This window comes from Agelaius phoeniceus, chromosome 8, assembly GCF_051311805.1.
Source record: "Agelaius phoeniceus isolate bAgePho1 chromosome 8, bAgePho1.hap1, whole genome shotgun sequence".
Lineage (NCBI taxonomy): Eukaryota > Metazoa > Chordata > Aves > Passeriformes > Icteridae > Agelaius > Agelaius phoeniceus.
The window spans coordinates 34,013,573-34,032,556 of NC_135272.1; the positions used below are offsets into that span (position 1 = coordinate 34,013,573).

Sequence of the window (18,984 nt, forward strand, 5' to 3'; positions counted from 1 at the left end):
TTCTCACTACCTTTCTCACTGGTGTTCCCAGTATCACGCCCACAAGATGTGGGAAGGCACAATTCTCATTATGAACAAGACTTAATGCAAATCTTAGTTTAGCTCATTGAATCTCCTCCTCATCTTAGGCACATAAACCTTGGATCCTCCTGTCACACAGACAGGTTTGACATTCAGTTGAGTCTTGTCCTGCAAAAGCAGCCCCTGAATGCTTTGGACAGTAACCAGACTGGCAGGTCAGGCTTTACAGCCTTCCAAGAGACCAAGATCACCCCAAGAATTTTTCCTGCCTTTAACCTTCCATTAAAAAATATCCCTTAAGGAATAAGACTACACATATCAATAGTTTATCTTTTTTTTTTCAATCCACTCTCTATTCCCACACATAAAAGCAACACCTCATCAGTTAGAACTGGAATTTGTCTGAGCAGCTCTGCTGATTCTCAGCTTCATGTCATGATGTACCCAGGAATTATCTCACATATTCTCCCATCATGTTTTATATTAAAAAGATCACATTGCTTTGGTGCTATGACAATGCATTTTCTTCTTATGGGCTTAGATAACCCTTTAAGTATCTGCATGGAAATGCAGAAGGGAAAAAGAGGGAAAGCCACCTTTTCTTCGGGGTACACCAATTCTAATACTCTGTAGGAAAATACTGCCAGGAATAGCTTTTGGAAAAAAAACCCCAAACAAGCAACAAACCCAGCCTAAGTCCCTTCTGCAGTGTGCACAAACACATCAGGCAAGGGTTGTTAAAATGCCCAGGAAAGTGGGAATAATGACAACAGCAGCACTCATTTGGAAATCACTTCAAGCCTCCTGTAGGCACTCCTGACTCAAGAGGTGTCAGGTGACACTGAAATACTCCAAGAGCCACTTTCTTCTCACTCTCCAAATTGCTTGTTTAGCAGCACCCCAAACCTGCCCTTCTCCTGCCCCCCTCAGGAACTACTCACTGTTTGCTCCCAAGGAACATTTGTGTCCTTTCCATCAGCAAAAGGGAGCAGATGAGCAAGCCAGGGAGGATGGGGAAGGGCATGGTACACACACAGCTGTGTGCAAAGTTATACTTTTTTCTTTTTTTTTTTTTTTTGTGGAAAAAATAGTATAGGTTTCACAGGAATACTGGAAATTGATAGTCAGTATAGTTTTGAACTCTGGATTATATGACATGCATCTGAAAGGTGGTAACTCAGATCCCAGTGCCTCCATACTCCTGGATAATGGGAATAGTAATATTTTTCAGAGTGCTTCAAGGTGATGGATCTTTGGATATTCTTCAGAGATATAATTCTGTGAAAGCTCTGCAGACACATTTCTAAACAGGCAGCTGGAGAGAGTGATAGGAAAGTCAACAGCACTTTGTTATAATAAACCCTCACTCACGATATTCCCCAGGAAAAAGAAATACATTTACAGAGGAATTATTTTTTTACAGAATATCACCCTCATATACAACAGGAGCTACAGAACCACATCAGAGAATGTAAACACAAATTCAGTGGGAACACAACACCTTCATTTACTGGCAGGAGCTTTAAACAGCAACCCTTGGAGGTGTATTTTAAAGTCCCAAATGGTTCAGGAGTCTTTTTTCTCCTTCTTCAGTTCTCAGCCTGAATAAATGAATGCATCTTCTCTGACACAGAGCTGCCTTTACCTACTGGCAGCACACGAGATCCTGGACACCAAGCACTTATCTTTTATTTCTGTGATTTCACTGTCACTACAGAACTGATTTCACCCCTTATGCTTCATTAAGATTATTCACATCTGATATTAGCTACGTTCCAGTGAAGTTAATCCCAAGCTGAACATTTTCCAATTGCATTACTCCTATAGATGATTTCAGCTATATTTCCTTAGAGTATTTTTTAGTGTCACAACCTTACCTGAGTGACTGAAACAAGATTTTCATCAATGTCCAGCAATAAGTTTCCATTCTCCAGCTGTAAAGCATGATTTATGAAATGAGATGAATGATTTATGAAAATGACATGAATTTCTGAGCATGAAAATGATAACCTCCATAATTATTGACTTCAGCATTGAAATGAAAACCCTTTCCATCTTGCTGTGAGCACAGATCTGAGATCAGGCAGTGAAAACAGTGAGTATGAATGCTGCTGGGATGTGGGGCAAACATACACTTCATTTCTGCTAAATCTCATCTTCTGCTGTATAAAGCAATTTTATCACTTGTGACACACCTATTTATTTTCCTAAATATTTATTAATTCAGCAGTAAGCATACCCAGTGAGCTCTGATCCTGCTTACATTAATGGAACTTTTCCCTGGCTTGGTGAAAGAAGGGATTTAACATCCTCAGGGGAAAAAAGAATGATTGAGTTTTGGATGACAAAAGCTCTAAAATCAAGTATCTTCAGAAAAAAACACACATTTCTCTAACTAGGGAAACTATAACATCAATGTAAACATAATTAAGATAATTATTTTCTCTTCATAGCAATTTTGAAAATTACACGAGTCAATTCACATTATATTTAAATCTATAGTTCGTATGTAAATATATGGGGGGATATACTGCCCTCACATCTGTACATATCTGAATCCATTCATACACTTAGCACATATTATCACTTCAGAAGGCTAAATTTCAGGTAACATTTAGTGTAGTGTTGGAGACTTCGTTTCTGCAGACACAAACAACAGCAGGCTGTGAAAATCAAGTCTAAGATGACTGAGAAGCTTCATACAGGTTACCAGACAGTAATTCCATGTCACTTAAAAAATCTCACAAACTGCCTAGAATGCTTTCCCCCCTCTCCCATCTCATCACAGAGCTGAAGAAAAGAGAAAATAAAAAAAGAGTGGAAAAGGCAAAACCAAAGTACCATAATGTCACTGTGCACAATCAGGAACAGATACAGTCCTGCACCTTCCTGGAGCTGAACCCGTGTTCCCCCAGCTCCAGGGGAGGAAAGTGTGAGAAAAGCCATGTCCATTTGCTCAAAGAACTCCAGAGACTTTGAGAACACTCTTCAAATGACAGCAGAATGCTTTTCAGAGTTCTGGCCAGCAGTTCATCACTGTGTGCTCTGACAGCCGCCTTGTTTGCCCCCCACCCTCCAGCACCCAAAGCCTGAAGAGATGCTCCAGCTCCTGGTCTTTCTCCAGGTGAGGATTCCTGCACAGAGTGGTGCAAAAGCTGGGTTTAATTGTCCCAGAAGACGAAGTGTTAGATGTGAAACCCCTCCAGCTGAGCCTGCAGGAGCTCACCAGCCCCTCAGGAGCAGGCTGGGGTGGAGGAGGGACAATTAATCCTTGTAGCCCAGTGACATTAATCCTGTCATGAAAGCTCCATCTCCCTACACAGGCAGGTGAGGTATCCTGTAAATCTTTCAAACACAAAATATGTAAATCTGGTCCTTAAAGCAGCAGCACCACTGCCAGCCAGGAGCAGTTTGAAACCACTCCAAGCCTATTGCAGAATTCCTCATGATGCTTTTTACTATTCACTAAAAAATAACTTATTATCCAGAAGCTGGAGAAAACTCCAGAGTGCACAAGCAATGGTAATCACAGAATACCCTGAGCTGGAAAGTACCCATAAGGATAAGAGACAAGTGAGCTGCAGCTTTCATAAACCACATAAAACTGATCCACTCCAGTACTCCCTCTGATCACCAAGTCCTCTGAAAAACATCTTTTCTAAGCAATGCAGAAGCTCAGAATTCAAAAGGGGAATCTAAAAGAGGGCTCTTGTGCTCACATGAGTGTGAAGCACCTTCTTCTTTTACTCCCATACACACATCAAGACAGAATACCCAACTTCTGCTACTCAGTCTGTTTTTCACCAGCAGCAAGGGATCCACGCTGACATATGGCAGGAGAAAACCTGCCTAATACTGCTGTACTTTTGCAAACAAGATGATAAAAGTAGCATCTCACAAAACGTGGTTTTGTAATCTCAGAGAATGGAGCAAAGATGGTGCTTAAAAGCATGAAAAAACCCCATGGTAATTAACTTGTACTCTGCTACACAGCTCAACAAGAAAAAAGAGTAAGAAAGATACTAAATATAGTAAATAAGCAGCAATTAGTAATTAACCTTTAAGCTGGGTATTATCCACTCAACTCCTTTAAGGAAGCAGAGGGGTTTACATTTGGTTTCTTGCACTCAGGGTGAGTGCTACACCACACAGCCCAGCAGACCAAAGAGGAGTCACCCACCACAGCCTCTCTGCATCTCCAATTCCCTGCTTCTGACATGGATTTTACAGGGAAGTCTAATGACAAGTCAAACGGTTGGTCAAACTAAAGATTTCCTATCTTATTTGAGTTGAACATGTACAGATTTGGCTATGACAAATAACTTTTCTGATGGTTCAAATGGTTTTTGCAGCTCAGCAAAGCCCCAGTTGTTTGCACCTTACACCACAACTGTTGATATTGCTACAAGCTCCACGAGCTGCAAGCAGCTTGCTAATTAACCACAATTCATTCTAAAAAAACCAGTTAGAACCACAGTGAAGGAGCATGTGAGCACCATGACTAAACCCATCATCAGTCAAACCACGTCTGGTAGGTTGAGACATCCCAAAAACACCCCACAGACATTGTTTTCCTGTAAAACTACTGCTGAATTAATGAAGTGGCATGGGAACTCAACAAAGAATTGCTCAATTACTTCCCAATTAAAAAGAATACACAGAAGAATGTGTGTCAAGAAAAAATTGTCAATGTTTTTGCAATCTTCAGCTTCCTGCAGATCCCAAAGATCCTCAAATGCCATGAACTTTCCCAGTTACAGACTGCTGCCACCATCCCAGATTTACAGAGGTACAGCTGAGCACAACCCTTTCATTTTAAGGCTGCTGTCAACATTTCATTGTGGAATCAAGAATGGCTTGGGGTGGAAGGGACCTTAAAGCTCATCCAGTTCCACCCCTGCCATGAGCAGGGACATTTTTCCACCAGATCAGGCTGCTCAGAGCCCCATCCAGCCTGGCCTTGAACACTTCCAGTGGTGGAGGTAATTCCCAACCAGTGCAGGGTATGTCAGCAACATGAGCTGCCATGAAACCACTGATGGACTTTTACCCCAAATCCAGGCATTTTGGGCATCTGACACTGCACAGGGTAAAAATCCATGGGATGTGGGAATTCTCCTGTTTAAAGTTCCTCTTTTCAGTTTGACAGGGTAATTCTGAATTAGTGATCATGACCATTTTCCTTCAGGGAATTCTCCTGAAGACATAAACCCAAGTCCTGGGTGTGATGTACCCAGTTACAGGGCAGCCTTGAGCTTCACTGCATTCCCAACTGTCCAGTTTCCTTTGTTTGGTGACTGGGAAGGCCTGGATGTGCTGGTTAAATGTCCTGTTAGTCAATCCTGCACAGCTGAAGAATTGGGACTGTGGGATATAATTGACATCCCAGATTACTGAGGCATGTTGAGGGAATTGAATTGCTCCACTGTTGCTCGATAGCTTCCCTTAAATTAAGGAACTCTTCATATGATCAAAACAGATGCTTACTCATCTGTTTATTTTCTCTTCATTTGCAGGGAACTTAATTCTGAATTCCCTGTATACTTGGGGTATTTACTCTTATAGGAAATAGTATTTAAAATGCTTCAATTACCACTTTTCTCTGACAGAGTCTAATAAATCAAGAGACCACCAGAGTGACTCCAGCTTGGAGCCAGGCCCACACTGCTCCCAGGCTACACATTCCCAAGATAATGAAATTCCCAGGCACAGAGGGTGCTGGTGAACACATGAAACAACTTCATCACTTTAGGTTGATGATGCTATAAACTGGGAAGATTAGGGAGGAGGACCTGGCTTCTGCTTCCTCTGCCATTGAAGTTTTTATTAAGGAATTAACCAGAAAAATCCCAGAAAAGAGAACTCAAGAAAAAAAAAAAAAAAACAAAACCAAAAACTGGTTGGATGGGGCTTGGAGCAACCTGATCTAGTGAAAGTTGTTCCTGCTGAAACAGCTCTTTAAGGTCACCTCCAATCCAAATTCTTTTATGATTTTCATTCTATGATTCTGCCTAAAAAACAAAGGCCCACCAAATCATCAATCCAGGCCACAAGATAATTGTCCCAACAAACTAATACATTTCCCAGTTTTGCAGCAAGTACCTGTACCTGTTAAAAATGCACGTCCCACACTGCACTATCAAACCTCACACATGGAGTTTAATTGGGTGTGACTAAGTCAGGACATTTGAGCACAGGTGTCTCTTTCAGCAAATGTAAATAAAACCGGACAGTTTTCCCAGCACAGATGGCCAGAGACCAGGACTGTGCACTCCCTTTCTCATCTCTGAGAATCTGATCCTGGAAGTCTGACTGGAGGCTGAAGTCAACATCACCAGCCTGCGAGCTGTTTCTGCAACGCCACTGCAGGAGAATCGGGATGGGCGGGGACGAGAGATCTCTGAGGCCAGGTCATGGAACCTGGGGTTTATTGCAAAGGGCCTGGGTGCAGGGGCCTGCTGGAACTTGGGGTTTATTGCAAAGGGCCTGGGTGCAGGGGCCTTTTGGAACTTGGGGTTTGTTGCAAAGGGCCTGGGGGAAGGGCCCTGCTGGGAGCTGCCAGCCACAGCTCAGAGCAGGACCAAGAGAAGAGAGGGAGAGAGAGGATGAGAGGGTAAGAGAGTGAGAGGGGTAAGGGAGTAAAAAAGGTAAGAGAGTAAAAAGAGTAAGAGCATAAAAGGGTAAGAGAGTAAAAGGGTAAGAGAGTGAGGTTCCCATTACAATACAATAAATCTTCTTCTGTGTTGAATATTCTCATTCTCACTAACCAATCTAGTACAAGATACAAATCCTATAGCATTTACATACAGCCTATAAGAATCATTACATTACCATCCTGTGTTACATTTTAAACCCTAAAAACTCCTCTTTGGACCCCTTCTGCCAAGCTGTAGGGTCTGCTCTGACCCTTGGGCCTGTCTGCAAGCAGAGAGAATTGTTTCATCAAAAGGGGATCACCTTCAGTCCAGCCACACCATTGTTTTCCAGTTGTTCAGTAACTGAGGTATCTCAAAGCTTGCTTCCATTTCAATCTCGCTTATAGTTTTCATATTCTCAAAATCTTTTGCCAGGCAATCATATTTATAAGGCTTTCCTGTTCCATCTTCCCCAACAAGCCACATCTGGGAGAAGCCAGATGTGGGAGTGGCACTGCAATCCCAGCCAGAATCAAAGCTGAGCTTTCCCAGACACACCAGAACCACCAGGCAGGTCTTGTGGCTTCTAAACCCGAGCGTGCTCAGGTCCAGCTTCATCTGCTCCTCCCACACCGTGTCCTAAGACAGTGGAATTCCTCCCTTGTGCTCCAGCCTGGTTTGATATTCCACACATCTGGCACCAGCCCAATGCCTGCCTGCACTGTGAGGCAGCACCTCTGATGCCTTGGATCTTTACACAGCAGAGAGATGAGCTGTTTGAAAGCCTTCATGAAATTGTTAAGCAGAGAGTTTAGACATTTTGATGGGGAGAGAAGGTTTTATTGTGACGTGACTGACAGTCTCTGTGAAGGGTATTTTACAGTCTGACTCTTTTTACTAAAAACACCGTGACAGGTAGAACTTGACGTGGATGTTTAATGGGGAGACGAAGGGAAATTATGACAAAAAGAGATCATTAAACATTTTCCTTTTTTTAGAACAGTTAATTTCACACACAGAACTAGAATTTCTAAGTGGAGCATGCACCACTTAACTAAAGAATTTAGGGTAAGCCTGCTTTCTTTGTCGTGATGTCTACTCTCAGTGAATGGGGAATGGGAGAATTGGTCCAAGGACAGAGCAGACAGAAAATAAGAATGAATTCAAGAAATATGAGTTAATACAGAGGAAGGGAGAGGTAGTGGGAGGGAATTCCAGGGAAAGTGTGTGTCTGAAGCTCAGCTGCACACCCAGCAGAGGAAAACCATGGGAGAGCAGTATTTGCTGGGAAGGGATGCAGCAGAGAGGTGGGGAAACACCAGAATTACACTGAGTAAGCAATCTCTCCATCCCAATGTCAGAGCAGTGACTTGGCAAGCAGCCACTGCTGATAATTGAGTTCAGTGGGTCCGTTCCAATCCCGGGATGAGGCTCATTCCTTTCTGCCTCATTTGCTCCGTATTTACATTATTTGATATCAGAGATCATGAGGAGCCAGGCCATAAAGCACTTTGACACCTGCTGACAAACGGCCTCACACAATGGCACAGCATTGGTAAGTACATGAACACACAATTTTGAACTCTCCTGGATCCTCCCTGGCACCACCAGGGAGATGCTTCACACCTTCTGCCTCAGTGGGATCCCATATCCATGGAGAAATATTTGCCCAAGTGGTTGTGGTGCCTTAGGAAGCTGTACCTTACTGAAAATCAGTGTGAATTACACTGCCCAGTTTCAAAGCAGCCTCTGAATTGGGGATTCTGCCCTCAAGCCTCTGCACTGTGGTGGATCTCACTCCAGCTAAGCCAAATGTTTAGAAGCCATCATAGCTGCAGGCCATTTAAAATTCATCTGCAGCCACAAAAGCACCACATGCAGTTGTACATTTGTTTCCATCTGAGAGGGACACAGATGGGAGGAATTTCACAGCATCAGAGAATCACTGAATGGTTTGGGCAGGAAGGGGCCTTAAAGATCAATACATCCCAACCCCCTGCCACAGGCAGGGAATTCTCCCATGGGAGCAGGTTGTTCCAAGGCCAATCCAACCAGAGAAGGGGCCAATTGTCCCCACTGGCTACAGAGAGACAAGGCTGGAGGACACCTGGATGACCACTTCAATAAGCCTCACTTTTCTGTTCAGAGACTAAACCTGCCTGGGAACCAGAGGAAAACAATTCCAAGATGGAAACTCCATCTCTGCTAAGGGTCTGTGGGCAATTCAGCCTAAATCCAACCAAAACTTGCTGCATTGTTATTAAGAGCTGAATGCATCATCAGCAGAGAGAATTCATGGTGCCTGAAACCTATCAGGAGCCACAAAAAAGTTCCTCACTTCATTCATCCATCATGAAATTACTGAAAGCAAGACCTCCTAATAAAGGAAATGTCCTTACATGTTTAAAGCAGGTACATGAGCTTGATTATTTGCCCTCAGATTGAATTTTAGAGGTTTATATAATAATGACAGCTATAAATTGAAAACAAAATTATAGCAAGTGTCTCAATGACAGAGAGTCTCACGTGTGGAAGGGTGAGCAATAAATCAGATGGGCAGTGGAATATTAAATTGCTAATTTTAAGAGCTATTGCTGGTTTTTTTTTTTCTTTTAATACATACTAATATAAAAATGTGAAACAGGATCTCAGCTGCCTCTCTCTTCCTCTTCTCCTTTTCTTCATTAATTAATGTACAGAAGTTGATTAGAGAAAAAGCTTTAATCTCTTTAAATTTAACCATGAACTAGCAAAAAAAAAAAAAAAAAAAAAAAAAAAAGAGGTGCAACCAGCTTTATGGAGATGGCAGATTAAATGTATTTGATGATTACAGAGTAGGTTCCATGAGTCCTCTATCTCATATCTGCTATTTACAGGACAGAGTAGTACCAGAGTGTCTGCAGATGTGATTGCAAGCACTGCACACCCAGCCACACTGCAACAACCTAAATTACACACTGTACATTGAGTGAAATTGAAGCATCACTGAAGGGATAATAAGAGAGTCACAGGAAAAGCAGAGCAGAAAAACTGTACCACTGAACTATATGAAAAACTACATGAAAAGTAAGTGAAAAATAACTGCTACTCCATGCCCACAAATACCTCAATCAGTGATGCAATGGGAGTTATTTCACCTGATTTTTGCAGGCAACATGAAGACACCTCCCTGCTCCTACTGGCTCATGGTGAAATATTTCTGGCAGGGTTTGTTTGTTTGGTTGTGCAAAGCCCAGAAGTGTCACAGTCCAGGTCCCCATCCAGCTCCTTCATAGCATTTTTCTTTTTTTATTCCACATCTTGGTTGCTGTACAAATCACCACATCCTGGTGCAAAAAAGTCTCCTTCTCTTGAACACAGGCATCTTCCCCATGCTTCTCCCACTACAGTTCTGAAATTCTTTTCCTTGGTTTTTCTCCACTCTCACACAGATCCTCAGAAATACTATTTTTTTTGAGTAACCAAAGCAATCCAACAATTTCTTGAGGCATTTATAGCACAGATTTATATAGAACAGCATAACCCACTCTTCAGCAAACACACACCTTGTTCTAAGGCATCTGTCACTTCTCTGAAACGCTTGTTACCATTCTTTGCATATTTTGGGAATAAATGCTTCACCGTTTCAAAATGCCAATGCACAGAATGGGAATGGTGTTTTTTTGGCTACAACAGCATATTACCCCTATTTTTTTAATATTTTCCTGCCCAAGCAAGGTACAGGACAGAAAAAACTGAGTTGAATTAAGCTTAGTTTCTCATATACTTAGAGCACTACAGAAATAATACACATTTGGGTACCAGAGGAACCTTTCTACACCAGGCAGCACCTCAGGCATTAACAGGCAGAAGGCTTGCTGTCAAATCCTAACCACAAATGACACATTCAGAAATGGTGACTTGCCTAAAAATGAGTGAGAAAAGACAGAAAGGAGATTCAAGCAATGAATGAGATGGATGTAAGTGACACCACAGTCCCCACTAACCCATAATGTATCACTGACAAAAGTCACACCATGAGGAATGTATCAAATGTTACAGACAATAATAAAAGCCACAGAAGCTAAAACCCACATTTCCTTTGCTGTATATAAATAGGGGAGATACTTACACTTACAGGTTGACTTTTTGGCACATCATAAACACCTTCCTTCTTTTGGCTGGTAGGAACCTGCAACAGCAAAGGAAAACTGAGGTCACCACAAAAGCAGCTTGGATGAAAAACTGCAAAGAGCAACTGCTATTTATGCACAGGGTGTACCTAAATGAGTAGTTTATTTCATACTAATTTTTAGTATTAATGAAATCGAGGATGGTTCCCTTCTTATCCAAGTAGGACCATTAATGGAGAAAATACTGAATAAATAAAACACCTATCTGAATACTTTACAGCCCAGCAGTGTTCAGAAAGGAAATTTCTATTCTCAGATAATTCTGGTTACATGAAGTCCAGGTGTACTTCATGCTTAGGATCTTCTTCCTACTTAAATGGTTGTTTTCCCCTTTAACTGGGGGGTTAGAGATGTGCAATGGAAGTTATGGTCAGGTGAGTTCATCATCTCCCCAGAGACACAGAGCAGAGTTAACAAGGTGAGGGTAAGATCTGTTTTTACCTTCTGTCAGATTTCTTCCTCACAATTCATTTGATCTTTAAAAAGAGTCCTAATACTGCAGTGATGGGGCCTTGTGGCTGCTCTCTGAAATATTTGGTCAAAATGCTGCAATTTTCCTAATGAATTAAGGCCTCTTGAAGCCTGACACAGGAGAGATGGGCAGGGGATAATGCACTTAAAACTTTGTGTGAGCCTTTATTGAGCCACCAGTCATGATTTATACTCAGGGGATTCATAACCTGCTCATGCAGACTCAGCTGCTTTGTAGTACTGGGCTGTGCTCACCCAAGGACCACTTGTTTGCATATTTATGATTTGTATAATTTGTGATTATATTTCCTTTCCTCCCTGGAAGCACTGAGTGTCCACTGAAAATGGCAAAAGCAAAAAGAACAGTTACCTGTTCTCATCAGTGGTGCTTTTCCACCAAACAAGGCACTCAGAGTTACATTTCAGACAACAATGAAACCTCACAGGTCAATGAGATGATATTGCAAATATGATAAAATTATGACATTTTTGTTTTCTACAACAATAAGTATCTTAAGGTTCTGACACTACACTCAGACTGGTCTAGGAGAAGCTGAAGAAATGTTACTTATTCACTGAGATATGCTATCATTTATTACTCTGTATCATATTCTGTATAAAAACATCTCTGCACAGCCTTCACAAGAAACTGTGTGTTCTTAACTTGGTGCACATTGAAGAGTTTGTCAGGAACTCTCAAGGAAACTGAATGAACTTTGTGGAAGATTTCTTCTATTCCTATCCTTGGCTTTCTCTGGCCACTTCCACCAAAGCCAGTACCACATTAGATATGTGAAACTGGTAAAAATTCAGTGCCATGGCAGTAGGAGTCTGGAAAGAGAGAGAGCTGGAGGTGACAGGGTGAGAGCAGGAAGCAGGAATGGTTGATTTAGGAAGTCACTGGAAAGCTGGGTCTTCCCAAAAGGAGGGGAGATAAGGAAAGAGAAACTGTTCTAAACTTTCATTAGTGTGCATTGTTTTCTGTTTTCTCCAAAATCTTTCCCTTTCAGCCATTCTCCTCTTCCTCCTTCCAACCTTTCTGTGAAGTCATCCCAACTTGCACCTAATCCAGACCTGACTGTGGACTGAGCATTTCCCTGCACTATCAACCCCTCTTTTTCTACTCCAGTTTACACTCAGAGAAGAGCTCCTTGCATCTCATATGAAGGCAGAGGAACTTTCCTGAAAGCCATTTCTCCCTCCCAACTCAGTGCTGCCTGACCTGCTGTCTTTTCTTGCTGTGCACCCCCACATTTGTTTGCATCTCAGCCTGCTCTGGGGGCTGCAAGGAATTGCTGTTTTTCCTTTGATTAGCAGCACCAGTAAGAGGTACCAGCTCTATTTCTGCTGTCAGCTCTGTCTCTGTGACAGGCTGTGAACCATCTGGATGTCTTTGCATCGTGTAGCAATAAAAGCACCACAGTCCTAAACCCCCCATCTCAGATTGTCAGCTCCTCATGGAGCAGAACTTTCCTCTCCACAGAGACCAGGGCTGCCACACAAACACCAAACCACCTCCCAAAATCCCATCTCCACCTCTCCAGAACACCAGGCAGCAGAGGAGCTGCTATTAAACAATCTGAGGGTTGGTATGTGCTCACTGATTGAGTCCTTACCTAACAAATTATAGCAACTTACATAGACAATATTAGAAAAGCAGACACAGACACTCTTTGGGGTAATGTATCAAAGAAAGGTGACAGACAGAGAAAAGAATGCTTAAAAAGAAAGTTGTGACCTCTATTATGCTAAAAAGAAATAGAAATTGTCACTTTCTGCACGTGTCTTTTATCTGCAATTCCCCATGGGCTGGGAATCTGTTCCACCAAGGCAGAAGTGAATTTGTTGCATGCCAGCAAATGAAAAGCCAGAGCAGCACCAGCAGAAAGGTTTGGTGAGGCTGAAGCAAGGCTGTGTGAGGTTATTGAGCAGATATATGTTTAACAATCTCTGCTATGGGGAAGGCTTCACAGTAAACAATAGAAGCTGCCACAAATATGCATCAAATTTAAAAGGGAAAAAAAAAAAAACTCAACAAGAAACCAACCAATCAACCAAAAGCACAAAAAAATATAAAAGAAGATCTTTCTCAATTTTGTTTTTAACAGTAGCCTGACGATTGTGAGATTACCAAGATCTTGTAAGAGAAACAATTCTGTCAGTACCTGAGTGTAAAATCTGAGGTGTGAAGGCCCATATTTGTGGAAGCCAAGAGCTCAGGCAGCCCGTGGGAGCTGGGAAGCTCATGGCTATGGGCCAGTCTGCAGCTGGGACACCTCAGCATCCACCAGTTACAGAGAGACCAAAAAATGCCTCTCAACTCCCCAGTTCAGCATTTGCTGTGCTCAGGTAGTAAACACAGAGGACAATGCTGGACTGTGAAGATCCAGAGTATGGCACATTAATCACAGGTGTTTTCTGTGACCACTGTGGGAGGAAACACTTCATCACATCCAGATGCTGTCAAATGAAGGCTTGAGCAATTCTCTGGTGACTTAGAGGACAGTAACAGCAGTACCCTGAGATGAGACAAGGTCTCACTACCTGCTTTTCACCTTCTATTTCCATTTTATGGAAAAGAAACTGCCCAAGGAGTCCGGCAGTTCACAGTTCCAACTTCTTCCCTACCCACAAATGACTGCTGGAAGATCTACAAACACTGGGAGCAACAGCCCCATTTTGCCTCCTTCCACCTTCTAATTCTTTGAAGTGTCACTAAAAGCTCCACACTTTGATGAACAACAATCACCATTTTCCCCCCTCAAATCTAGTTCTCATGGGATTTTTGTTTCTAGCACAAACCTGACAACTAGACTAGAAATTTTTTAACATTTGCTGAGAATAGTCAAACTTTCAATGCTGAAAATATTCAGCCTTAGGCAGACTCTCACCTTGAGTGAGAGCTTTGCATGTCTTGGTGTGGAGATGCAAAAAGCTGCATTTTTGAGTGTGCATGGTGCCAGGGGAGCAGCAGGGAGAAATTAAATGAGTCTTATATTAATGACCTTCTGATGGCATCTCTAAGATGTTGTTTTCTAACATTTAACTTGCATTTCTCTTTCCCAATCAGCTTTTTATTTTAGCTTACAGCTACACTAGCATCTCATTTTTTCTATTATCTTCCCACATTTTCTCATTACTTAATGTTTTTCCTTTTTTGTTCTATCCTTGCTCCTGCCTACCTTACAATCTTTTCCTATAAGCAGATCAACCTCTAGTCCAGCTGGATGAAATGCTTAATCACTGCTTGAAACTCCTTCCCCTGCACACTGAACGGTTTCCTCGAATCACAATTTTCTCACAGCACACAAAGATCTCTGTCTATTCCTCAGATTTGCCTCTAGTATGTGATACAAAATGAATTACATTATATTTTAATAAACCTCGTACCGATCCCTTGAGGATAAATTGAACGACAAAAGATTATTTTATATTGCTTTCAATGCAGCTTTTTGTCAGTGTGAAGAATGTGAGCTTGGGCTTTAACATAACATATGCACTCTGAAAATAGTTTCCCTGGTCTGGGGGGGATATCTCTTGAGAGCTCTGAGGTTTTGCTCAGTTATTTCCTTGGTTAGACAAGAGAAACAAGAGCAGCACCACTGAAATTTCTAGGAATTGCTTGCACGGCCTGCCAACGAAACATCTTCGGCATGTTTCTCAGAATAGGTGTAAAAAATTTCAAAAAAATTAACAGAAAAAAAAAGAGAATCTCCATTTATCACCTCATATGGTGTACTCAAAAGTTTGTGAGTCGACAAAGTTAATATCAATTCGCAGAAGCCGATATGACAAACAACAGAAAAATCACATTGTGACTGGGCAGATAATGTCACCAGAATGAAATGCCAAGACAGTTTTGGTGATGGATGAAAACTACGAGCTATGAGCTATGTATGAGATGCACTTGCAGCGAGGGGAGAGGTTTTATACCTGATAAATGTTTTCCTCCGTTTCAGGCTCACGGATGGGCTCGTGTCCAGCCTCAAACACAATGTACTATGGCAGCAGCGCCAGAGAGGGACAGTCAGAGATGAAACAGAAGGGAAAAAGGCCGTTTGGAATTCCACGTCAAAACAAAGGCAGGCATTAAAGAAACAACTTCAAAGCACAGGCTGGCAGCAGGACAACTGGTTTGTTGGGAAGCACCAGGAAAGGCTGTTTCATATTTCATGGACAGGCCTAAAACTCCTCTTAATGATCATTAGAGCAACTCCCTAATTCTTCCTCGCCAGGGAGACTGCCTATGGCCCAGTATTAATTTTCTGAAGGCAACGTGAATTTTGCCTCTTTTACATAATAGCAATTATTTCCACATATATTTATTGTCTATGAATAAAAGTGCTAAATCCAAGCTGGGAGAACGGGCTGGTGTGCGTGGCACAGGCCACGTGGCAAAAGGCTGGCACAACACTTTTTCATTTTCAGGTTCTTGCTTTATTGTGAAGAGTACAGAACAAAACTCCTGACATTATAATAGCTGAACAGTAATTTAGGGCATCCTGACTCTTATCATCTTCCTTGCTGCACCTTAGGCACTGTTCAATATTCACTAATGGTTGAATTGGATCCTTTCAGTGTGACTCCCACTGATATGCCTAAGTGGAAGAACACAGAATCCCCAGGAAAAAAAAAGTAAACTATCACATATTTTGCTTCAGCACAAAAACATGAGAATGAAATTACATCTTTTTCTTCTTCACACTCAGCAGGGTATTGGACATGAATATATCGACACATTTCTGATAATCATCTTTGCTCCCAGACATTTTTCTTGGATGGAGCAGGACTTAAATTTCAGATCTATTATTAAATCGTAGCTGAAACACCAACAAGGGAGTGTGTTACAACATCAATGCTACTGTTGGGGTTTTTTTTCCCCAAGTATTCACCCTCTGAATTAAATTCTGGCTCCACAGAAAACAAAATGTCAACTTATAACTACGAGGACAAGATGCCACCTTCCCTAATTCTCAGAGTAGCTCCCTTTTCAGTTAAGAGTTTATATTAAAAAATGATGACAAATCTCATTTTGAAACTTAAAATCTGGATACACAAGCCACATTTAAAGCAGCATTCATGACATATTTCATCTAATATTTCTATACTCCAACTGAAACATTCCATTCTATACAGACATATTGTGCTATTACTTACAGCTTCATCTCTAAATATGCTACTTTCTGTGGAGGTTTTAAAGGTTTCTCACAAGACCTCTCTCAGTAAATTTCAAAACATCTCGTTCAAGGTTTTGGCTGTGTTTGAAGATAACATGTATCTAGTCATTTCTGAAACTCCAAGGCCATACAGCTTCAGAAATTACCTGGTATACAGGATCTTCTACATCTTCTTCCAAAATTGTCTACAGCAAAGTAAGAGGACAGGCAGTAAAAGCAAAGAACATAAACAGCAGAGATAAAAGAACTGTATTCAGAAATTAAAGGACAGCAAAGGAATAAGCAAAATGGGCAGGTAAGTTCAAAGTTTTCTTTCTTTAGGATACAGATAAAGTCACATTATGGTACAAAGTAACTTTATTCAAGTTCCATCCGAGTTTAACAATCTGCACCTTGTTTGACTTGATTCAAACACACACATTCAGAAGTATACTGAACCTCCCCTAAAGTATGAGACACTTAAATCCTGGCTTACAACACTTAAAACCTAGCTTACAACACTTAAAACCTGGCTTACAACACTTAAAACCTGGCTTACAACGCTGACCCTTCATTAAAGTTTTCCTTCTGAATGAGAAGAAACACTAAGCAGGAAATGAGGGGATCATTTCCAGCTGCTAACCAGGTTCAGCACACCCCAGGCACAGCTTTCAGCTCAGTTTAATCCTAGGCTGGGCTCAGGATGGCTGCTGGGCTCACGCTGCTCCTTGGGAAGCCAGCACTGCTCAAACCCACTGCTGTCACAAGTGCTGAGGATGCTCAGAGCCTCTCTGGAGCAACTTGGGGCAGAAACTCCAAACCCAAATTTTGGTGGCAGTAGTCTAAGCTTATTGGTGTACCTGGTATACCGCCTGCTCACACTGTTTGTCCTTTTGTGCCTTTTTTTCCATTTCTTCCCTTTGTTTCAGTTCGTAGATGAGCTGAAACAGGTCCCGCAAGTCCAGGATTACAGGTTCAGCCTAAGGAAGCAAAAACAGGGTGGAGAATTTCTCTAGGGGAAAATAAACACCTCTTATCCCATCCTGCTGATAGAGCACCTCCACAATGAAACTTAATATAGAATTAATTTCTATCTCAGCACCCAGGCCTGGGTTAATTCCCGCTGAACTAACTATGCTTGAAAATTAATGATAATTATAGTTATGAATATAAAAAGCATTATGAATATAAAAGGCACTTGGATTAATGTAAAGGCATATTTATTAGTGGTTTCTCATCCACTGAAATTACAGTAGACTACACACAATGTGGGTTTTCATGAGTATAGGAACATAAGCAAATTTTTCTTCATCCAGTCTAGCTTAGCAAGAAAGGTAAACAATAATTAATTATAACAAAACACATACTAAAAAATTGGGAACAATGAAACACATTCCCTTCTGCCCAAGCTGGTTCCATTAATTTGCTATTTAAGATCCACACAGACACTTGTGACCAGTTTAGCACAGTCATAAACAACCCAAGACCAGCCTCTTGAACAGCTCCTTACAAATGGCTTTTCAGCTGAGTTACATGGCAGAAAATGACAGTGATTTGATACTTACTGCCTGGGCTGTTTTTATTGCCACAAATCTATGATTTCCCTCCTTTCCACACACGTATCCAAACGCTCGGTGGTCTGTGATATCCTTTGCAATGTAGGAAATTTCATGAACTGCGTGGTGATGTTGGAGTAGCTAAAAAAAAAACCAAACAACAGTAGAGAATATCCATCAGAATGTTTGATTAAAAAGCAGCATTACTCTCCTTCACCACTTTATCTGGATCCCAACACATTCTGATATGAAAACCAATTAATATCTTAACTCTTTAAGCCTCTTTTTTCCTCAAAATCTAAATTTGACTTCCTTTTGTAGATTGGCTAAAAGCTTCCACTGATGATTTTTCTAAGTATCTTTAAGTGAAATATAATTAAATAAAAAATGTATTACCTAGCTACGACCTGCACAGCATCCCAGGCACAGAATCAGTATTTCTTGGTACAAAAATAAGCAGGGGCTGCAGAAACCTGTAGCTTCACAAAGGGTGACTCCCAGGCCAGGCTGATCTGCAGAGCTCCAGCTGAGATCTCCAATATCTCTACGAATCAGTACCAGACCTGCCTTATCTCCACAAAAATCAGCAACAGCCAGTGCAAGAGACTTCACTTCAAGGAGTAATGCAGCTCCAAACACTTATTTTCCTCAGGAAATGAATGTAAATGTAATTTTTCAACTGGAAATCAATGCTGAATGCTAAAGTCCACATTTTACTTAAAATCCCATTTTGGTGAATTGTAATAATAAAAAAAACTTAATTTTAACTGTGTGATCAAAACTCTGTCCAGAGTCAGGACATGAATCTGAAGCTCTTAGAAGCATCTCTTGTAGTGCCAGAATCTTTCACACTTTGCACTAAACAGCATTTTATTATCAAAGTAATAGAGAAGTATTTCCCCTTCCTTGTAAAGCATGTCTAAAACAATCTATTAGTTTCAATTTCTACCTTCTGATATATTGACCTACTCTT

General features: G+C 41.4%; 1 protein-coding gene across 13 annotated transcripts in view; it reads right to left on the reverse strand.

The window, feature by feature from the left end:
• The window catches only part of DAB1 (DAB adaptor protein 1), a 413,920-nt gene that overhangs the window by 17,314 nt on the left and 377,622 nt on the right, over positions 1–18,984 (reverse strand). For 10 of the 13 annotated variants that reach the window (XR_013183324.1, XM_077182569.1, XM_077182563.1 and 7 more), the window contains 6 exons: positions 18,021–18,152; positions 17,316–17,435; positions 16,623–16,661; positions 15,233–15,298; positions 10,768–10,827; positions 1,899–1,955 (listed from right to left, as the gene is read on the reverse strand). Coding sequence is in view for 12 of the 13 variants with exons in the window: in XM_077182569.1 (XP_077038684.1) it covers positions 1,899–1,955; positions 10,768–10,827; positions 15,233–15,298; positions 16,623–16,661; positions 17,316–17,435; positions 18,021–18,152 (474 nt within the window). In the remaining variant the exon portion in view is untranslated. The remainder of the gene's footprint in view (positions 1–1,898; positions 1,956–10,767; positions 10,828–15,232; positions 15,299–16,622; positions 16,662–17,315; positions 17,436–18,020; positions 18,153–18,984) is intronic. The other 3 variants (XM_077182571.1, XM_077182572.1, XM_077182573.1) reach the window with 3 other exon arrangements.